The 23,419-nt window shown below is 36.2% G+C and overlaps 1 protein-coding gene across 1 annotated transcript in view; it reads right to left on the reverse strand.

Moving 5' to 3' along the window:
* The window catches only part of LOC150096632 (uncharacterized), a 100,436-nt gene that overhangs the window by 32,434 nt on the left and 44,583 nt on the right, over nt 1–23,419 (reverse strand). Inside the window, exon 5 of the mRNA XM_090408597.1 lies at nt 20,822–20,966. Coding sequence (XP_090264723.1) covers nt 20,822–20,966 — 145 coding nt within the window. The remainder of the gene's footprint in view (nt 1–20,821; nt 20,967–23,419) is intronic.

The raw sequence follows: 23,419 nt of genomic DNA on the forward strand, positions 1-23,419 counted from the left end.
AAGGGATTTCTGGGGAGCATTTATCTTATGGGGATCATAGCCATTGGCTAAGGTGTGACATAAGTGAGTGAGTTCAGCAGTGAGAGCATTATCATTGTAACAAATTGCTCTAGCTCTGTGGGTTAGTGTTTTTAGGATACCATAGTGTTGAGATGGGCGATTGTGCAAATATCTTCCTGTATGTGTGGGTTTTCTATAAACTGAAAATGATAAGGAACCATCTGGAAGACGTGCGATTAGTGCATCCAGGAAGGTCAGACAGTCATTAGCTTCCAGTTCCATTATAAAATGAATTTTTGGGTATTGGCTATTTAAATGCACTAAGAATATATCAAATGTGTCTGGGCCATGTAGCCATATAGCCAGCACATCATCAACATAGTGTAGCCAAAGCACTGGTTTGAAAGTGCCACTCTCAAAATTGAAGAACGAGGTGGTTTCAGGTCAAATAGAGATTATCAAGATCAGAGGAATTTCTCTACTAAATGTTTCAGGTAAGATTTATCTAAGCATACTGGAAAAGAGGTTGAGAAAAATTGCAGAAGAGAAACTTGAAGAACAAGCTGGTTTCAGGTCAAACAGAGATTATCAAGATCAGATTTTCACTTCAAAACAAATAGCTAAGGAACTGTGGGAATAAGATGAGGATCTGTATTTAAATTTTGTAGATTTGGAAAAGGCAAATGACAGGGTACCCAGAAAAAAAGCTTTTCAAAACACTACAATCATATGGGATAAAGTGAACATTATGCTGTGCAATACATAGTCTATATTTGAGTTGTAAATCAGCAGTCAGAATTGAAGGAAATACAGGAAGATAGTCTGATGTAAAATCAGGGGTAAGACAGGAATGTACATTATCTTCACTCTTATTCATCATCTATATGGATCACATTATGAAAGAAAGTGGCATTAAACTAGATATTAGAATCAGAGATATCAAACTTAGTTCTTTGCTTTATGCAGATGTTACACTTCTAAATACACTAGTGCAAATCTCAAGGATTCTCTAACTAATTGAATAACACTACAACAAATTTGACATGAAATGTCAGCAATAAAAAGATCAAAACAATAAAAAAAAATAGGAAAGAACAGAGATAACGTCCGCTGCATTCCGAATGGAGAGCCTATAGAACAAGTAAAATATTTCAGTTATATAGGCACAGTGTTCAGTGAGGATGGCAAATTAAATTTGGAAATGGATAATAGAATAAGCAAAGCTGGTATGGTTGGGAGCCAATTGAATAAATTAATATTCAATAAGAGAAAAATTAGCCCAAACACTAAAGTAGTAGTAGTGTACAAAACAGTGTTCAAACCAAGTTTGAGTTATCTGAGAGTTGGTTTAAAAATAAAGCACTTAATCAACAATTAGAACTACAGATATGAAAGTTCTGAGAAAGATTAGGAGAGTGAATAAATGGCATTAATGGCAAATTCATATTAAAAATAGAGACATTAGGAAGGGACGTGACATGGTTTGCATTCAAGAATGTGCGAGCAGGGAAGGCTATTTTAAGATGGTATGGTCACTTAAACAGAATGAGAAAGGAAAGGTTAGCAAAGCATGTTTCATGCCAAGATGGCAGGAAAAAGGACCTAGATGAAGACCAAGATCTAGGTGGACTGATTCAGTTATAATTTTTGATACAACAATATTAGAGTGCTAACAAGTAATAGATAAATTTGGATTAATAATATAAACTTATTCATGTAGTGCTGTCATTGTAGCCTGAACATCCTTGAGAGTACATATCAGGAAATCAATGATGATGATAATTTTCTCATGTCTCCTCTTTTCTACCTATCAACTAAACTTTGCAACCTACACACCTTCAACTTATCCTTGTAGGGAGCATTCCACAAATCTGTCACCAGCTTGGTCACTCATCTTTAAATCCTCTCTATCCCGTCCTGATCCCTCCCCCCCCCCCAAAAAAAACCAAGAGACCATATATGTGACCAGTACTCAAGATGCAGTCAAATTATAGTGAAATAGAGAGATAATAACCTTCCTATCTAGACTTGCATGCTTTTTCAACATGCAAGTAATCCTTTGAGCTATTCTGCTAACATCTGCAGTATGTCCTCTGAATGTCAACTCTCTCTGTCTGCCATTACCCTCAGCCCCCATCAGTTTCCTGTAATCTAGTACTATGAATGTGATATACACAGTATATAATATTTTCAACCTAAAGTGTATAACCTTACATTTCGAAACATTAAAGTGACAATCATTATCCTTTACCGATAATGCCAATTTATTTAAATCATCCTACAAGATATCTCTGTCACCTTTATCAACTATTGTCTTCCTCAGTTTTCCTAGTACTCCACTAGTCATTCTCATTCTCCTAGATTCCATTCCACAACATATTACTCTTTGGTGTTTGTCTGTCTGTCAGTCACTCCCTATCCATGCCATCAGCTTTATATCCATTCTCATTTGTTTCGATTTTCGTAATAGTTTTCCATGCAGTATTCTGTCAAATGCCTGTGCAAAGTCTCAAAGTATCATGGTATAGCCATTTATCCTATCTAATTCTGCTGTCACTATTATAAAATGTGAGTGGATATACCTTTTACAAAGCCATGCTGCTACTATAGAATTTTGCATTCTATCACCTGCTGCTGGATTTTACCTTTAACCACCATCCTTGAGATATTAATTGGTCTGTATTTTCACTTCTGTCTTGGAGCCACCTTCATGCAATGGAACTATTATACCCCATTTTCCACTCCTTTATACCCTTGCCAGAGCCGACACTTAAATAAATTTGCCAGAGCCACGGTAATTTCTCTTGCACATTTGCATAGCAGAGGTCGAGATGCCATCCAGTCCCATTCGTTCTGATATTTTTCAATTTAAATATTGAAATTTTTCAGTTCAATAGATATTTTTCAAAAAATTAAATTTCAGTATTCTGACATCAGCAACTGCAAAATATCCACCTGGATGATACACTTTTGCAAAGTGATCAGGAAATGAATTATTTCTTCTGCTGCCACTGTCACCCCTTCCTACAATCAGCACTAATTAAAGTCATCATTCTGTAATCATTCCTCCTCTTACTTGTTACATAAATGAAAATCTCTTTTGGATTTACTGTGGCCTGTTTAGCTAATTTTCTCTCATAATCTGATTTGGCCTTTCTTACTACATCCGCCACCACTCTTCTTGCATGCACTTTGTACTGCTCATGTGTATGATAATCAACTTTGTTATTCCTTCCACAATGTTTTCTTTTTCATGCAGCTCCTGCTTTATATCTCTACTCATCCATTTATCTCCACTTGATTTATCCATCTGACCATGAGTATGCAAGTCTGATGCTGCTCCTCTCAAACAATCAAAAATTATTTAAGAGAAACAGTATCAGACTGGCAGCTGCCTCCTAAGTCTGTCAAGATTACCAGATTTATAGATTAACATAAAACCCTTTCTTGAAAGAGAGTTTCACATGTTTAGCAACCTTCCAGAATAAAACGCATAGTCACTTTCTCCGACTGAATGCAGACTGTCTACCTTGGTTACAGATACATTTTCTGTAACCTTTTCTGTAACTCCTGGTACCTTTCCATGACATGCTGTTTCAGGTAATTATCCTTTAGCAACTGTATAAATTTCATGTCCATCTTGCCATGTCTCATTCCCTCTCTCTCTCTCTAATCTATATCCCCGTAATAATTGCTTGGCCTTGTACTCATTGCACTAATCTGTCAATGGATGGTATCCACATCTTCCAGTGGTGAACATCCTGGTCTATATCAGTAACTAACTTTATCTAACACTATATATAAAGTTTATCTAACACTATATTTGGTCCTATGGCATATATCTCACACCAGATAGCAAATGCACCATTTCCCCCAGACCTATTATCCTCAACTTTAATTTTGGTGGCTGAAATTCTTCAGCTATCATCAACAATACCCTATCTCCTGTCCTATTCTTTCTATCCTCCCTGAAAATATAATACCCTTCACATTCTATTCCTTTATCATTTTTCTGTCAGCCATGTTTTGCTGATGCCCATAATTTTTGACCAAACTGAGCTGAACAATGCCAAAAACTTCTCTTATATTTCTGATATTTCTGGGATTGCTGTACATGCATTTAACAATTTCCTTGGACCCATAGTTACTCTTGGATTTACTGCGGCCTGTTTAGCTAATTTTCTCTCATAATCTGATTTGGCCTTTCTTACTATATTAGCCACTCTTCTTGTCTGCACTTCGTAATGCTCATGTGTATGATAATCAACTTTGCGAAGTGCAGGCAAGAAGAGTGGCTAATATAGTAAGAAAGGCCAAATCAGATTATGAGAGAAAATTAGCTAAACAGGCCGCAGTAAATACAGATACATTTATTTATATACATTTATATATATATAAATACAGAAACAAAAATACGAGGGAGGGTCTGAAAAGTTCTGATAAACACATAGACAAAAATGATATTAAAGCAACTGATATAACCACAAGAAAGAACATACTGATAGCAGAGTTATGAAGGTAACTTATGTTCTTATATTCCTGTATCCACATATGTCATTGCCTCCACAATGTTTTCATTTTTTTTTTTTTTTTTTTTTTTTTTTGCAGTTCATGTCACCATTGTGTAATATCATTACCAACCCATTCAGAATGAAATCTGTGTAACTGCATTTGGCATGCCATAATCCTTTCCATACACACATTTGTCCCACAGATGGCTGAACCTACACTTTATTACATATTCTGCTACAACTCTTCCTTTTAGAAGGGATATTGATAATGAAGTTTCACAGAGTCAGATTTCACTTCAGAAGCCTGAGGCAATGATAGCTGACCACTGCGCTATTAAGATCACTCTTCAATATATTTTTTTCTTATTTTTATAGTTTCCTAAGATTAGCCAGCAAGCAAATAAGTAAACAACTAATTTTTTATCATGGAATGGAAAAGGTTCAGCATTGGCAGCTTTTGTTGAAACTTGGGGGGGGGGGGGGAATCAAAGTCTATCAAACCCTCAATTAAATGGATACTTTTTCATTAGGAAGAGTTCATACCAGGGGTTCCCAAACTTTTTGCTATCACACCTCCCTTCAGTGTAATCTTAATGTACACACCCTCCCTAAAAATCCAAACACTAAAATGAACAATGAAAACAATACAAATCAACTTTTAAAGATATAAGAAAAATGTGAAAATAGAGATATAAACAAATAAAAATGTTCAAATGAAACAAAAATATGAGGGAGGGTCGTCTGAAAAGTTCTGATAAACACATAGACAAAAGATATTAAAGCAACTGATATAACCACAAGAAAGAACATACTGATAGCAGAGTTATGAAGGAAACTTATGTTCTTATATTCCTGTATCCGCATATGCTCTTTCTTTCTTGTGGTTATATCAGCTGCTTTAATATCATTTTTGTTCTAGGTGTTTATCAGAACTTTCCAGACCCCCCCCCCTCTTGTAATTATTTATCCTAAACAATTATAAAATAATTATATAATTCTTCATTACCACTTTAATGAGATTGATGTTGCTGCTTTCGACCAATTAAGACAGAAAATCTAAGAACAGTCTTTTGACTGAACAGTGCTAAGTGAATATCATGTCTGGCATCCAATTGATTTCTAAACTTTTCACACTGATTAATGTTGAAAATCCGAATTTAAATAGATAGGTTGCAGCAAATGGGATTAAAGCTAAAATAGCATTACTTGCCAAAACTGGGTGTGCAGCCATTTGGTAACAGCAGAATTCAAGATTTTGATTAACAAAATTTTGTCTTAGCAAAGATTTGCTCTGTAGTTCGATGAAATCATTTTTCTTCTTATCAGCATCATCCATCAAATCCAAATTGACTTGATTTGCAGGTATACAACTTTGACAAGCTGGCCATAAGAGAAAGCAATGTTGGTGTCTTCTCCACCACCATGCCACTCACTTGAAACGAGTATTTTGTGAAAGGTGGATTTATTGTAATAATGTACAACTAAAAGGTTCTTCACACCTCCCCTAGATTCTGTCTGTACCTCTCCAAGAGAAGTACACTTCACAGTTTGGAAACCTCTGGTGTATATTCTGAAATGAAACTAGTTCTTTGTTCAATGCTTATCTCAAATTTTTAATTTCTTATGCACTGCAGTTCTCTATCCCCTTCAAAGGTATCTCTACCTTGATGCTCTGATGACCCAGAGAGAGCTATACCGGTGATTGCTTAGCAACTAGCAGGCCACCCAAGTCTCATTTGGGTAAGAGCCAGACAAGTGAGATACAGTGGAAGTGGACAACAGTACATTCCAGCACTGGCATGAGCCTGAAAATATGCAATATCACCAAAGGGCTTGTGTCCGGGCAGCTATTTGGCATGGCTGAATCAGCGTTATTGGCTACAGCTCTGTGGTAGAGAAGGCAAGGGGAAACAACTCTACTATCCTCCCATGACAACCATAACCACAATGAAGAATGATGATAAAAGTGGGGCAGCTGCCAGCCTGGCAAACCACGTAGTACCTCTGGACACAGAGGGGAAAGGAACGTGCACTCCCAATCTCAATACCTGCTGAGAACCTATACATTTGAAAAACTGATACTTTTCTCAGCCACAATCCAACTATGACCAAAAAGCACCAATTAAGGAAAATTGCACGTATTGGTACTTGGAATGTACAAGGGTTATTACATATAGGCAAACTGGACACAGTGCAAAATGAAATGAAAAGACTAAACGTCGATATACTAGGAATTGTAGAAACACATTGGATAAACAAGGGATACTTTACATCACAGTTAGGCAATACCATTTATTTTGATGGATATCATTCTATAAGCAGAAACATAGTAGCAATAATTGTCAAAAAATGTATGTGCAAATCAGTGTTGACCTGCAACCCTATCAATGATAGGATAATTTCCTTAAGGACTTCTTTGACACCTGGAGGCTATCAACTAATCAAGACCACTAATATGGATTTTGCCAAGTAAGATCTCGGCCGATCTCCTCACCCACTTCTCTGTACATGAATGGAAAGGTTTGGAGAAACAAGTGCTGTTTCACTTGAAATTTCCAAGGTTTTTGCATCAAGAACTTCTAAGCAAATTGTCATCTTATGGTCTGCCTTTCCCTTTTGTAACTGGATTGCCGGTTTTTTCTCTCAACATACTCAGATTTTTTAGAGATAAATGCAGGTGTTCCTCAGGGCTCTATTATTTCACCCATCTCGTACTCATATAGATAAATGACCTTCACTTACTGACTTCAAACCTTACTCACGTGACAAACTCTGCTGAGATCAGGGATTCTGGAGTGATGGTGGCCAGTGAATTCAAGTTCAAAGGATATGCAAAAATAAATTAACACTACAAAACAAAGAAAAGAGTGAATAACATTTTATTTAAGATATATTTCAACCTGAAAAGTATACGTCATCGGTGGCATCAGGCAGTTGAATACAAAATAGAACACGAACAATGGATTATTTAAAATAATAACAGCTGCGTGATGTTACATATAGAACAATGAAAGGAATATAACTGAGGAAACATAGTATTATTATTTTTTGATGATGTGTGAATTAGAGTAAGACTGAGTAGTTCTGATTTAGGTTTGGACGATGGAATAAGGCATTGCCGCCTTCTTTAAATAAACATTTGAACTTATGGTGATGACATCAACAGTATACTTTGAGGGAGGGGGGAGAGAAAGAGAGAGAGAACTGGTTAAGAAAACATCTAGAATGTTGGGTGACTGGAGAGGATTATCGCATATTCAGGTTGGTTGGTAGATGGACAATTTGTATCATGCTACTGTTTACAACAAATAACCCAGCTTCTTCTCTTCCAGTTTAGTCAGAGAAATTGGAAAAAGAGAGTCATTTGGAGTTGTATACATTAAAGTTCACATGAAAGATGACTTCATTGTTTAGGACTGCAGGAAATCAAGCATCAAGGATAAGAAATTTAAAGATGTTATATGATTTTCAAAATTAAGGGCGAAGTAGAGAAAGCAGGTGAATAATACGCTAATAAGAAAAGAATACTTGAAGTAAGAGAAGGACAAAAAAAAAGAAGAGATTTGACATGTCAAGAATATCATGCAATGTGCATGTGCAACCCTTATAACAGGACTCATACAGAGTACAACTTGTCCAGTTAAGATACACTGCAGTAACTGCAATTGGCCCAAAATGGGAAATAAGGTCTGGGATGTGGTGGTGTCCATTATTTAAATTTGCATTTATGATGCAAATGATGAAGCGGATGTGGCAGAGTTTTTTTTTTTTTTTTTTTTGGTGTTACTTTGTATTTTAAAAATTTTCTGAGAGATGTTTTTATTTAATTTTCCTATAATGGTGTGTTAGTTAAATAATGAGTAGGAACATGCGATGAGGTAGATTTTTAGACTCTTGGTTAACATTTGTGTCCATTCCATGCTGTGTGGCTTCAATAGGGCCACCTCACTGCATACACACTACTGAACCACCAATTCAGGCTCTGTCAGTGTAGGTGACAACAAGATTATGCAGTAGCGTTGAAGAGATGCTTATGAACTCTCACTTAAAGTGGTTCTTTGGGCAAATGAGAATGAATTTAGAAAGAATACCAAGAAGAATGTATGAAATAAAATTTAAAGGAAAGAGACCAAAGAGAAGACCCCAGAAAAGGTATAGAGACCAAATAAGAGATCTAGAAAAGAGAAACCTGAAATGTCACAGTGTTCACGAAGGAAGAATAACATTAACATCAGCTTCAGTCCCAAGTACTGTAGAACCATTATACAGGGCGTCCCAAAATTCACGCAAGAAGTAATTTTGATAGAAAACACAGGTTTTTAATTAAAAATTGTAATTTCTTATTGATTCATAAAGTATACAGTATAGGGTTATGCATGGAATAGCATATCGGATAAATGGCCTCCACGGCTTTTCTGGCACATACGCACTCTTTTGTTGAAATTTTCCATGACCATTTTGCATAAATGTGGCTGAATTTCGTTGATACAGCGCTCAATTTCCTCCTTCAAGGCGTGGGTGGTCGTGGGCTTGTTGGCATAAACCTTAGACTTCAAAAAACCCCAAAGAAAAAAGTCCAACGCCGTTAAGTCACATGATCTGGGTGGCCAATTCTGATCACCAAAACGGGTAATTACACGACCAGGAAATGACTCATGCAGTAATTGAATTGTTTCTTGGGCTGTATGACATGTGACATGTGGATATCAGATGACTTGAACATAGTTAGGATAGAAACTCATGAGAGCAATAATGATGATAATAATGTGCTGTGTAGCAATGAATTTGAGGCTATCAGGTGTGAAATGGAGGCTAACATGATGAAATATGTGGTGGTCGTTGCTACAGAGCTGTTCCAACTACTGGGGATGATGAAATGCATTGCCAATTTACCCTGATGGTACTCAATGAATCATTATGGATGACTTAAATTATCCAAATATTGACTGGGTTGCAGAGAATACTCATGATAAGAACAAAGGAGACTTCATTAACATTGAGTGTTGTGAGACAACTTTCACAATCAGCATGTCAAAGAAGGAATTCTAGGATGAAGAGTGTTAGATTTTTAATGTAATGTAGTGCTAGAAGGTGTTTAAGCTAAGGATGCAACTGTTCTGCAGTCAGTTGGTGACAGTGATCATGCTGTGACATGTGAAAGCAGTATCATTTTAATTTTCAACACATTCAACATTTCTTGCTAGAAAAGTATACATACTGGCACTGATTGTTTGACAAAAAAAACTGCCTATCAGTATCTCTGGAGTGGCTGTGAAGAAGGTTGAGAAAAACTCGCACAGAAATGGGCGGACAAACAAGCTATACTTTGGAGGAACAGCATGGGTTTACTAAAGGGGAGGTCATCTTTGAGCAATTTATTAATATTTTATAATGATGTTATGGGTAAGTTGGATAAAGGGAATAGATACACTATGATACTGTTGAATTTTGTTAAAGCATCCGATAGGATACCACATGAAAGGCTGTTGCATAAACTAGAGAATATGGGATTGAAATATAAATTATTGGGCTTGAATAAGTGGGTGACTGATGGACAGGTATGAGAAAAGGGTATATGGGGGAGGATGAATCTGCCAGATTTAAGGTGACAGTGGTGTTCTCCAGGAATCAGTCCTCAGACCTGTGTTGTTTAACCTATATATTAATGATAACGAGAATGGCCTGATGGGAGATCTTCAACTTTGCTAATGATGCAGATATAGGCAGAGCAATCAGTGATGCTATTGAATATCCTGGGAAAACAATAATAGCTATTCAAGTCAAGTTATGCACTTTAGCATGATATTTAATGGCATATTATATTGGTGGAATTATGCTTTGAGTAACTCATGAGGCTGGAGATCTTGGAGTTATTATTATTATACAATATCTCCATGGAGTTTAGAGACTCATTGCAGGACACCCAAATATTTTACACACAAAACTTATCATGCCTTTCCTTAAACTCATTCACTATCACAGAACTTGCAACTAATTCTGACAATCCATTCCACTCATTTAACCCTCTCCATGTAAAAAATCTAGTCTGCACACCCCTACTAACCACACTCTTACACAACCTCCATGGATGATCCCTAGTTCTCTCACTATTCGTCATGCATTGAAAAATTTCCTTTGCATCAATTTTATAAAACTCCTTTAATATCTTATAAATTTCTATCATGTTCCATCTTTTCTGCCTATCAACCAAACTTCATATCGTAACCCACACACACCCTCAACCTATCCTCAATAGATAGCATTCCACAGATTTCTCACCAGCTTACTCACTTGTCTCTGAATCCCCCTCTACCACCTCCTGATCCCCAGGAAACCCATAGTGCCAAATCTGTGCACAGTAATCAAGACACGGCTGAATCATAACTTTATAAACATGGATAATAACTTTCCTATCTTTACTGCTAGCATGTTTCTCAATCCAAGTAATCCTTTGAGCTATTTTACCAACTTCTACAATGTGCCCTCTGAACTTCAACCCTCTGTCCACCATTATCTCCAAGTCCCTAGCCTCAGCAATTTCCTGAAATCCAGTACCATCGATAAGATACACTGCATGTAATCTTTTCAACCTGAAGTGCATAACCTTACATTTTTCAACATTATATTGATAATCATCATCCTTTACCCACAATTTATTTAAATCATCCTGCAAGCTACTTATATCACCTTTATCAACTATTGCTCTCCCCAGTTTTGCATCATCAGTAAATAACTGAATATCTCCCATTAAATCCTTCCCTATATCAATGATATACATATTAAAGAGTAGTGGCCCTAGTACAGAATCCTGATATAATCAACTAGTGACCCTCACTCTCCTAGAATCCATTCCACCATATACTACGCTCTGGTGTCTGTCTGTTACCCCAACACCTTATCTATGCTACTAGCTTCATATCCATTCCCGCTTGCTACAACTTTTAGTAATAGTCTTCCATTGATATTCTATCAAATGTCTCTGCAAAGTCCAGCAAATATCATGGTGTAGCCATTTCCTTTATCCAATTCTGCTGTCACTTTATTACAAAATGTGAATAAATTAAGACAGGACCTACCTTTTACAAAGACATACTGCCCACTATAAAGTATTGATCCCTATTCACCACTGCTGGATTTTACCTTTAACCAACTTTTCCAATACTTTAACAACCACTTCGGATATATTAGTTGTTCTGTAGTTTGCTGCTTCTCGTGGAGCCACCTTTATGCAATGAACTATCTTATCTTCTTTCCACTCCATTGGAGCCCTGCCAGAGCTGAGACTTAGATTGAACAACTTCATCAGAGGCAATGCCAAATCTCTTGCACATAGTAATACACAGGCTGACCTACCCTTTACAAAGACATACTGCCCACTATAGAGTATTGATCACATATCACATTAATATTTTTCATTATACTGACCACCTCCTGTTTATTTACCTCAATTTTGATATACATCTCTCTCTCTCTCTCTCTCTCACATCAATAACTGTAAAATCTCCACCTAGATGATACACTTTTGCAAAATGATCACTCAGCAACTTAACTATTTATTTTGCCGCTGTCATCTTCCTACCACCAGCATTGTTTAAAGTCATCCTACCATAGTCATTTCCTCCTCTTACTTGCTCCATAACAAACAAACAAACAAAAAAAAAAAAATGTATTTAGTTTGGCCTGCTTTGCTAATTTTCTCTCATAATTTGATTTGGCCTCTCTTACCATACTAGTTTCCCTTCTTGCTTGCAGTATGTACTACTCATGGATATGCTGTCATCATTTTTTTTCTTTTATATTCTCTCCACAGTGTTTTCTTTCTTTATAGTGCTTGCTTTATATCTCCATTTATCCCCATTGGCTTATCCTTCTAACCTTGTGTATGCTTGGGTATCCGTATTGCGGTGTTATGGAGATAGAAAGTTGAAGAGTCATATCAAAAATTGTAAACAGAACTCAGAAGATAATTGCATTACTGAAACGAACACTCACACATAAGAATATGGAAGTCATTTTTCCTCTTGATATGACCACACCTGGACTACTGTGTGCAGATTTGGGTCTGGGTTCCAAAGGGATAAAGAAGCAAAGAAATGTTACAAAGATGATACTGGGATTATGGAATGTAGATTACAAGGATAGATGGAGAATATGTGGACTGCAGACACTAGCAGACAAGAGAAAGAGAGGATGATAAAGGTCTATGAACAAAAGCGAGGGCATTATAGAATATCAGTTGATAAAATTTTTCATTATACAGAAGGTGGGGTGAGGACAAGGGGGGAACATCTGTGGAAGTTAGGAAAAGAGTAAGAGCTAGATTTCCCTCTCACAGAATCATTAGTGAGTGGAACAGTTTGCCTGTTGAAATAGTGAATGCATCTAGTGTCAATGAGTTTAAGAGAAGGTATGACAGAGAAGGTGTGGATGATGTATGGTCTCCCTCAATGAGTCTTGTTGACTCCCTGGAGGTCTAATAATAAGTTATATAAATCAGAGATGTATTTTTTTTTTCCATATCACTTTACTTAAGCTTTGGAGCTTGCTAGCAGATTTTTTGTTAATTACTAAGAAATTAATTTATTTCCTCATAAAGACATTTTTTTTTTAGTAGAAGAGATAATACCAACAAATTCTCACAAATCAATACATCCTCTCCTCTGTCCAAATATCTAGATTGAATAACATACTTTCCCACTCTTACAACCAATCTAAGCCATCTCTAACAATAATAATAATACCTATATAAATCTACGATGGGGGCACAATTATTTTTTCTTCTGATGATAAACAAAACTTCTATGGCCATTACACCATTATTGATATTTCATTTTTTAAGTTTACAGTAGTCCCCCCCCTTATCTGCGGTTTCAGTTACCAAAAGTCAACCTTAGTCCAAAATATTAAATGGAAAATTCCAGAAATAAACAATTCATAAGTTTTAAACTGCATGTCATTCTGAGTAACATGATTACAGCTCTGTCTCACCTAGAACAGAACCATCCCTTTGTATAGCATATCCAACCTATGCTGTATATGCTACCCACCCATTAGTCACTTAGTAGCTGTCTTGGTTATTAGATTGACTGTCGCAGTGTCACAGTGCTTGTATTCAAGTAAACCTTATTTTACTTAATAATGGCCCCAGAGTGCAAAAGTACTGATGCTGGCAATTCGGATATGCCAAAGAGAAGCAGTAAAGTGCTTCCTTTAAGTGAAAAGATGAAAGTTCTCGACTTGAGAAGGAAAAAAAAGGGATGGTTGCTAAGATCTATGGTAGGAAAGAATCTTCTATCTGTGAAATTGTGAAGAAAGAACTAAGCACTTATCATGCACCACAGTGTGTGATAAGTGCTTAATTAAGATGGAAAAGGCATTAAATTTGTAGGTGAAGGACAAACAGAAAACGTGTTGCATCAGAGAGCATTGAGCCAATGAAGCAATATGAAGACTTCAGCAAGGGATCCTCCGAAACGAATGACGCCAAGCCATTTACTGCAAGTATGGAGTGGTTACACAGATTCAGAAAAAAGTTTAGACTGAAAAATATAAGAATTACTGGAGAGGCTACATCTGCCGATGAAACAGTTACCATATTTCCGGCAGAGTTGAAGAAGTTGATTAAAGAGAAAGAATATACCATCCAAAGCAAGTCTTCAACTGTAATGTAACTAGGCTCTTCTGGAAGAAGATGGCCAATAGAACCTACATTCATAAAAGTGCAAAGGAGGCACCAGGGCATAAAACATGGAAGGACATATTAACTCTGGCACTATGTGGCAATGCTACAGGGCATAGTGTACAGAGCGAACAACCCATGTGCTCTGAAAAACAATCTGCCCGTGTTCTGGCAACATAATCATAAATTGTGAATGACAGCCATCTTGTTTATGGAATGGTTCCACTAATTCTTCATCCCAGAAGTGAAAAAACACTTGGAAAAAGAAGGGTCGAAATTTAGAGTCCTATTAATAATAGACAATGCACCTGGCCATCGTGAATCTGCTATGAAAATGACAATATCGAGTTTGTATTTTTACCTCCAAATACAACCTCATTTCTTAATCCCTTCACCAGGGTATCATTTGGTTTATCAAGGCCACATACATTTACAAGTTCTTCCAATTCCTCATTTGTTAGCACTTTTCAATGGCCTTCAGTATGTTCTTCCACCTCATCAAGCATGCCGGCAAATCCTTCTCCATCAACTTGTCTTGCTGGATGAATGATTTTCCTAACTTCTCCATCAATCCCTGGAAAGCCTTTAAAATCATTCATGATTTCACTTCATAAGTTCTTCCAGCAGGCATTTACAGTTTTTGGTTTTAATTCATCCACTGCAGCTTTGATGAATGTTATTTCATCAGCAATAGTGAATGATTTCAAACACTGTGTTATGTCCAGATTAAGATCTGTCAATTGCTGATCGAATACCATCAAATACCAGGTGGATGTATGTGACCTTGACAAACCAAATGATACCCTGATCAAGAGGCTAAAGCAATGAGGTTGTATTTTTACCTCAAAATATTTGTAATACTGCTATTTCTCATATAACCTGCTTGTAATGTGCAAATTTGTTGATAAGCGATAGATAAATGGGTAATAAAATCATTAAAATGTGAAATGATGTTGAGTCATTATGTGATTTTTCATGAGTCTATTATGATTTGCACTACCAAGTGAACATGAAAAATGTTACCCAACTGAACACTAGAAAACACAAAATGCATCTCAACTAATTGCTCTCTCTCTCTCTCACATCCAAGTATACCAATTGCCCTACATGTATGCATCATGCTGTTCTCTCAAGTTGGTGCACTTTTTGTGATACAGCATCCCAAACATGAGTAAGTGTCCTGGTTGTAGCAATACAAGAAGTGAATGAAAAAGGAAAACCTTGAGTACTGAAGGTACCTGAAATAAAACACTTTAGAGAAGCAAGAGAATGTGATATTGCAAGAACAGGCCTAAAGGAATGCACATTGCCACCATCAGAAACAATCATCAAAGACCTACCAAAGGTAGGCGAGACTAACGTGCTAAAAGACCCAGAGAGAAATATCAAAATCGAAGAGAATGAGATCCATAAAGGAATATGCTTCACCCATCTGGATGCAAACATCACAAACCAGTTTAGACAAGCTTATATAAAAATTCAGAAAAATGCAGCCGGAATCATAGGTAGACTAAGGAATACAAATCCTGGAAAAATAAACGTGTGGACAGACTAATGTTTTCGTCAAACATGTTGTTTATTATTTTAACGGTATAATAGAACACAGAAACTAAGTAAATAATTAATTTATTAACTTGATGCTGATATTTCGCTGGTGTTATAACCAGCATCTTCAGAGCACAAAAACACTGTTTGTCACAATACACGAGACTAAAACAACACTGTGTACTTAAACAAAATTGTAGCAGCAACACAAAGCCTAGTGTCCTGATTTTGGCACCCTCTATCTGGAAAAAAAAAAAATAAAAAATAAAAAAATAAAAAAAAATTGGTGCCGAGACACCAAATTAATACCGAACTGTTTTAAAATCAAAAACAAGTTCCACTCGGCCAAAGCCCAACGCATCTATAAACGAGCGAGTGTAGCGCTTTTACGTGAACAGATTAACACCACTCGCCTGGAATTAGCAAAAGCAAATGCAACCATCAGCGCATTACGAGAATCGCTGCATAATATTCTAAATACGGAACTTTGGCAGATCTTACAGAACATCACCGACGCAACGGCAAAAAAATAATTCAACAGAGTCAAAAACCGGCACCAAAATAAGTTTGAAAATCTCCAACAACGGAACACCATACAACGACCGCAATTACAACAAGACCTCGTCGTCGTGAATCTATCGTCACTCACCTTAAGCAAAGAAGCCACGACTGCTTTAAGTCGAGAGCACAACTTTGCCATAACTCCCAAGCAAGTTCCAAAAGCCAAAATAATGGTGTCCATCGAACGAGGAATATACGACCTGCCTCCAACAATAGCTAACAACATACATTTAGATGTGGCCAACATCCTAATCAAGTCCAAGCCTCCCAAAAATAATATCCCACATAAGGAATTCATTGCTATAAAAGAGCTACACAACAACAGCCAGATTACCATAACAAAAGCAAACAAAGGAAATGCAACCGTGGTGATGGACACAACTGAATATGAAAACAAAATGCACACACTATTACAAGATCAGTCAACATACAAAATTATAGATTGCAATCCCACCAACACACAAAAGAATAAGGCACGAAAATTATTGAAAAAAGTCGCTTCCTGGGCCAAAGACACAGTTAACAAACTCAAACCCTTCCATGTTAAAACACCGAGGATCTATGGAGCACCAAAAATTCACAAACCAGGCACACCCCTACGCCCAATTGTGGACAGTATAAATAGTCCCACATACAAACTGGCTAGACATTTAGCGAAGCTACTAGCCACTCTCACTAACAATTCTCCCTCCTTTGTCAAAAATTCAGCACACCTAAAAAGCATCTTACAACACCTTACCCTAAAAAGCTCAGACTTAATAGTAAGCTTTGACATCACTTCACTATTCACAAATGTACCACTAATAGAAACCCTCAATCTACTGAAGTCACACTTTCCCCCTGATATATTTGAACTATTCAAATTCACAATACATGCAGGATATTTCACATGGAAAGGGAAAATATACAAACAAATTGATGGGACAGCCATGGGCTCCCCCCCTTCCCCCCAGCCAACTTTTACATAGAACACCTGGATAAACAAGCAATCAATACAGCCACTCTCAAATCAACACTTTGGCTACGCTATGTTGATGATGTGCTTGCTATTTGGCCACATGGCCCTGAGACATTGAAAACATTCTTAGCACATTTAAATAGCCAACATCCAAAAATCCACTTTACTATGGAACTGGAAGCCAACAACTGTCTGCCCTTCCTGGATATACTCATCACACGTCTCCCAGATGGTTCCTTATCATTTTCAGTTTTTTAGAAAACACACACATACAGGCAGATACTTACACAAACAATCACACCATCATCCTTCTCAACAATATGGCATATTAAAAACGCTAACCCATAGAGCGAGAGCAATCTGTTCCAATGACAAGGCTCTTACTGCTGAACTGACTCACTTACGCCACACCTTCTTGGCCAACGGCTACAATCCACATAAAATAAACAAAATACTAAACACTCCTAAGAAACCCCTCCCACCATCCACCACAGAGAACTACAACAAAACAGTCACCATCCCTTACATTAAAGGCACATCCGAAAAGATCTCAAGAATTCTCAATAAACATAAACTACACACTACATTCAGACCATGTAGCAAATTAGCCACCCTCAACCGCTCACCCAAGGACAGCATTCCTCCTTTATCACATCCAGGAGTCCACCAAGTACCCTGCTCATGCAATCAAGCCTACTACAGTCAAACAGGAAGAACTGTGAACATCCGCATCAGCGAACATAAAAGATACGTCCGGAATTATCATTATGGGAAGTCGGGCCTAGCAGACCATGCTCTGGATACCCCTGCACTTAGGATCAACTGGAAAAACACAAAAGTACTACACAGAAACCCGTATAAATCAGAGAGATTGTTCTTAGAGGCGACAGAAGCCCTAAAACACACTCCAAATCTCAACAAATATGGCTATATTAACTTGCCGAAGATCTGGGAGACAGTCATATTAAGAAAAAACTAGCACTTTTCTAGGACTCTAGTAATATATGATAGCGTTTTTTTTTTTTTTTTTTTCAGATAGAGGGTGCCAAAATCAGGACTCTAGTCTTTGTGTTGCTGCTACAATTTTTTTTAAGTACACCATGTTGTTTTAGTCTCGCGTATTGTGACAAACAGTGTTTTTGTGCTCTGAAGATGCTGGTTATAACACCAGCGAAATATCAGCATCAAGTTAATAAATTAATTATTTACTTAGATCCTGGAAAAATAGCAGAATTCGAATCCAACCTTGTTCCTTTAAAAATTAGGTGGCAAGAAAATCTTACGAAATTTGTAAAAAAAAAAAGAGCCAACCTTGCACATCATAGAACGAGTGAACTTCTTAAAAAGTGACAACCAACAAACAGAATAAAGAAAAAAAATCAACAATGCATGAAATCATGGAAAATAAAATTCCCTTAGATTGTCCAAATAAAATAGCCAACTACCCAGCATTTCCTCCGAATCAAGACAGGAAAAAATATAGTTATTAATTTTGAAATAGGGAAACACAAGATAAAAGCCTAGAAAACCTTGAAATCTTGAGATTAGCTCTTTCAAAAATAATGAAATATGGACCTGACTCAATAAAGATCTACACACATGGTTCCAAAAATCCAAATGGTAATTCTGGGAGTGATGTACTCATCTATGGCTCTCAAAATAACTAAAAAACAACCAACAGTATAGGATGCAACTCATACCATGCAGAATTAATAGCCATTAACATAAATATCCTGCAATGTTTGAATAAACAAAACCCAAAGGAATTTATATTTTTCACAGATTCCTTAGGCCCTTCAAGCTATTAAGAATTGCTATATTAGCCATCAAGAAATACTTAGAGACATAGCAAAAAACATAAACATGATAGATAAAGATTCCGAAATAATTTTCCAGTGGATTCCATCCCATGTGGGATTAAAGGGAAATGAAATTGCAGACGAAGTAGGAAAAATGGCTGCAACGTCAAGTGATACCACAGATTTTGACCTTTTTAAAACGACTCAAAAAAAAAAAAAACATAAAAAGAATGATTCTTAAGGACATGACTCACCACTAGTATTCAGCAGAAAAACCAGGAGCTACCATCAATTCCAAGTTTAATTGCTATGCCACCACCATGATCTCTCGCCTCAAGACCGGCCCACACAAGACCAATCAAGATTAGCAATGGCATAAAAGTCTTCCCTATCTCAAAATCTGTAACACTGAGGGAGCATCACCAATGCATTTACTAACTTGTATGAATATTTCTAAATGTGAACTTTTTAACGACCAAGAGAAGGTGCTGTATAAAATACATGAACTGACCTCTATGATCTGGTGTAATAATACCACAGGATAATATTAAAAAAACAATCATGCAAAAATAAAAAACTTAGCAGGAACATCTGAGTGCCAAAAGTCAAGTAAAACAATGCCTAAAGAAATACGATATTTACTGTAGTATATTTCTTTATTTATTAAGAATTAATAAATTATATAGATGTTTAAAAAAAATTACTACTACAAATATTAGTATTTTTTAGTATACATAACTTATGGGAGTCTACAAGTTTTGAGTATTCTGTCCTTAACCATAAGCCCTGTTACTTTCATTGTGCAAAATTCTGTAATGCAGCAATTCTTAAGAACACATATAACACATTATAGGAGGAAAAAAACAATGTTATTTTACATCCTTTCTTGGTTTTTTTCTTCTCTTGGAGAAAAATAACCAATAAGAAAACCCTTGACAGAGATTGACTAGTTTGGAAAATGGCTAGAGAAAAAAAATAAATTGTTGGTCCCTTTAATTGGCAACTAGAACTGAACCTGTGTTTCTTCTGGTCATCTAGCGAGATGGAAACAAAATGTCAAACAAGGCATTGTTTAAATTATTCAATTTTTTCTAAATTTGGCAGTAGGTTAAGCAAATAATAATAATGGCTTAAAATCATTTTTATGCTTTGCTAAAACTATACTTTGCTTTAGCAAAGTATAGTATGGATTGTCTGAGAAATGCATATATTCAAACGGAGATGTGAAGTTGAACATCCTGTTACGGAAAGGATAGAGGCATGTGTTTTGAAGTGGTATGGACACATCCAAAGAACGACAGAAGAATTATGCACTCCTTGAAAGGAGAAAAAGAGGAAAGACCAAGGGCTACATGGAAAGGGACAACTGTGAGAGCAATGAAGAAAAGAGCCTTATGGAATGAGGACTGGAGGAATCAGAGTGAAATCTGAGTACAGGCAGTTACTGACAAGAAGAGAAGCCTGAAAGAAGAAGCAAATTTTAGAATCAATTACCAAATAATCATAAACCCAAGAGTTTAGTTACTTTCAAATACTGCTGTTTGTACTTCTTTTCTGATTGAACCAATTAATACATATCACATATGAACACTCAAATCGCTTCCAATAATTTTTAGGAACTTCAGGTAAAAAAAAAAAAATTCAATAACTCAAATAATTTTAATGTAAATATTTTCTATATTAAAAAATTGGTTTTAAAAATTAGCAAATTATCTAATTAATGGGATAAAATATGAAAAAAAAAACTTATAGCATACTAAGAAAATACCTTGTTGGGACAGATCTATGTGCTCTTTCACATTGAACTGCATCAAAAAATGCAGCATTCCAAAATCTTAAAGATTTCCAGATTAGCTGATCCTTTAAGTAAGTACACAAATAAATTCGAGATGGTGCTTGGTTCTCTTTATTCACTGAAATTTATGTAAAAATTATATAATAGAAAATAATAGCTATGTATTTTATTGCAAAATGATACCTACCTACAAAAAACTTAACTAATAACTAATACTGCATGTAATGAAACTAATTCTCACAGAGAAATAAAATATAGCAGCATTTTCAATTATAACTAGATTTATTAAAAGCTCTTAATTGTGTTAAGAGCTTTTAGTAATGAGCTGGGTTCAATGTAAGCAGATCTGTCTGCTCTTAACTTAAATAGCATAAAAACTGAATGTTTTTAGTGAGAGTTCGAGTAAGAGAATATAGTCATGAAGATATACTACATGCCATCCCTGTTATATTGTATAGCACAATACTGCATTTTCAGGAAGGGCAATGAATGGGTAAGAGGGGGGGGTGTATATGAGGGGAGGGTATTTCTGATGACAGCAGAAGAATTGCAACTAACGAGAGCAGAGGTCTGGCAAGAAGGCAGTAGGTTCATGAGAGGCAGTGCATTTGAGACTCTTGCATAAGATATCAGGAAAATTGGAAGTATGGAAACTCGGATTGTAAGAAGAAGAGGGCATTGTGGAAGGAAGGAAATGGAATTTATGCAGCTTAAGGGAATTATCTAAAACAGCACATGATTAAAGGAATGGTATCTGAGATTTGGATCTGGTGATAGAAGATGATTCACCTATAACCAAGATAATTATTTTGTATATGGCTAAGGAGAATGATCATGCAGTCTTAACCTGGAAAGTGGTTGAGTATATGGAGTTTATAAAGTAATATGTGAAACTCCTGGAGGAGAGCCTAGCCATACCAGGTGCATCCCTCAAGTGGAGGGTGAACGAAGCACTAAAAGGTGGCAGCTTCAAATAAAAAAAACACGCCACTGTGGACCAAAGGTATCGTATCTATATTGTATTAAGAGCCTAACTATCACCATTTCCAGCAATGACTTCAATCCAAAGCAAAGCAAAGAACATCTGTCAGCACCCCAGCAGGTGGAAGATTAGGCATGTAGAATGTTCATTGCTTTACGGCACTCATTTCATAACTGACATATGTGAGGGAGGAAACTGAGTTTACTATTAAATATCGGTCCCAAGAGCTTGACTTCCAATGTAACTGTGATCAGTGATTGTCCTAGTTGGAGTTCTGGATCAGGATGAAGACCCATGTTTGCAGGAAAAGTGCACACAAATTTTCTTCTGCTGCAAAAATGTGAAACCATTTGCAAGCACCCATTTTGAGAGATGGTCAATGGCTTGTGCTGCTCTTTTTATGACCCTCATATTTCATGAGTTACAGAAGATGACAGTCATCCATATACGGGGCATTACTTACGGTTGGAGGAAGTTGTTCTGTTATTGAGTTGCCCTTGATTACAAAAAGTGAGACATTTAAGTGTCACACTTAAATGTCTCACCTTGTGGGACTCCCTGTTTTTGGTTATGTGTGCGTGTGTGGCAGTTGTCACTCAAACTTGGAACATTCGATTAGATAAGTTTTTGATAAAAAGAGAGAGAGAGATTCCACTCTAAGACCAATATTATGTATGGTATTTTTTGCCTTATAAGATGCACTTTTTTGTACCTAAAATGTATCTGAAAATTAAGATGTTTCCTATAAACCGAATGAGTCTTGTAAACAGGTGCATCTTAAGGTATGTCTTATACACTGATGTGTTTTTATGTATGCACAGTTACAGTGCGTCATCACTTGTCAGTAATGCATGATCAGTTTGAATAGCTGAATGGTTGGTAATAGTCATGCGTTTAAACTAGCAATCACTACATTATTATATTTATTTATTTATTTTATTACAACACACGGATTCTACAAAGCACAGACATAGCTATACAACTGAGTTTAAGCGTAGTGTGATTGAATATGCAAAAAAAAAAAAAAAAAAATGGCAATAGGGCAGCAGAAAGGCACTTTGGACCTCTGCCTACAGAAAAATGGTATGAACTTGGAGGAAACAAGAGCAACAATCAATAGAAACAAATTCTAAAAAACACAATCTCCACAAAAAAAACAAAAATGCCCAGAAATTGAAACTGAATTAAAAATTTGGATAATGAATCAAAGAAGACTGATTTGCTGCATATCTACAAAAATAATTATTCAACAAGAAAAATTATTGGAAACAGAAAGAAATGTCATTGATATTACAGGATCACCATCATGGTGCTTTAAATTTATAAAGAGAAATGATTTACAATGCATGTGTGCAAGAACGAAAATATAACAAAAAATGCTAGATGAATTTGAAAATAAAATTGAGTTTCACAGATTCATCATAAATGCTAACTATCAGATGAATTGCCTCTGGCTTTTGATGTACTCTGAAACAAGACTTGACTCCAAAGATAAAAAAAAAATTGTTAAAACTTCTGGTCACAAAAAAAAAACACTATACTGTTGTTTTGTCGTGCTGTGCAGATGGAATTTAATTTTTAAAAGAAAA

This window comes from Typopeltis vanoorti, chromosome 18 (genome assembly GCF_054136105.1).
Source record: "Typopeltis vanoorti isolate ZY-2024b chromosome 18, IOZ_Tvanoo_1.0, whole genome shotgun sequence".
NCBI classification, from domain to species: Eukaryota; Metazoa; Arthropoda; class Arachnida; order Uropygi; family Thelyphonidae; genus Typopeltis; species Typopeltis vanoorti.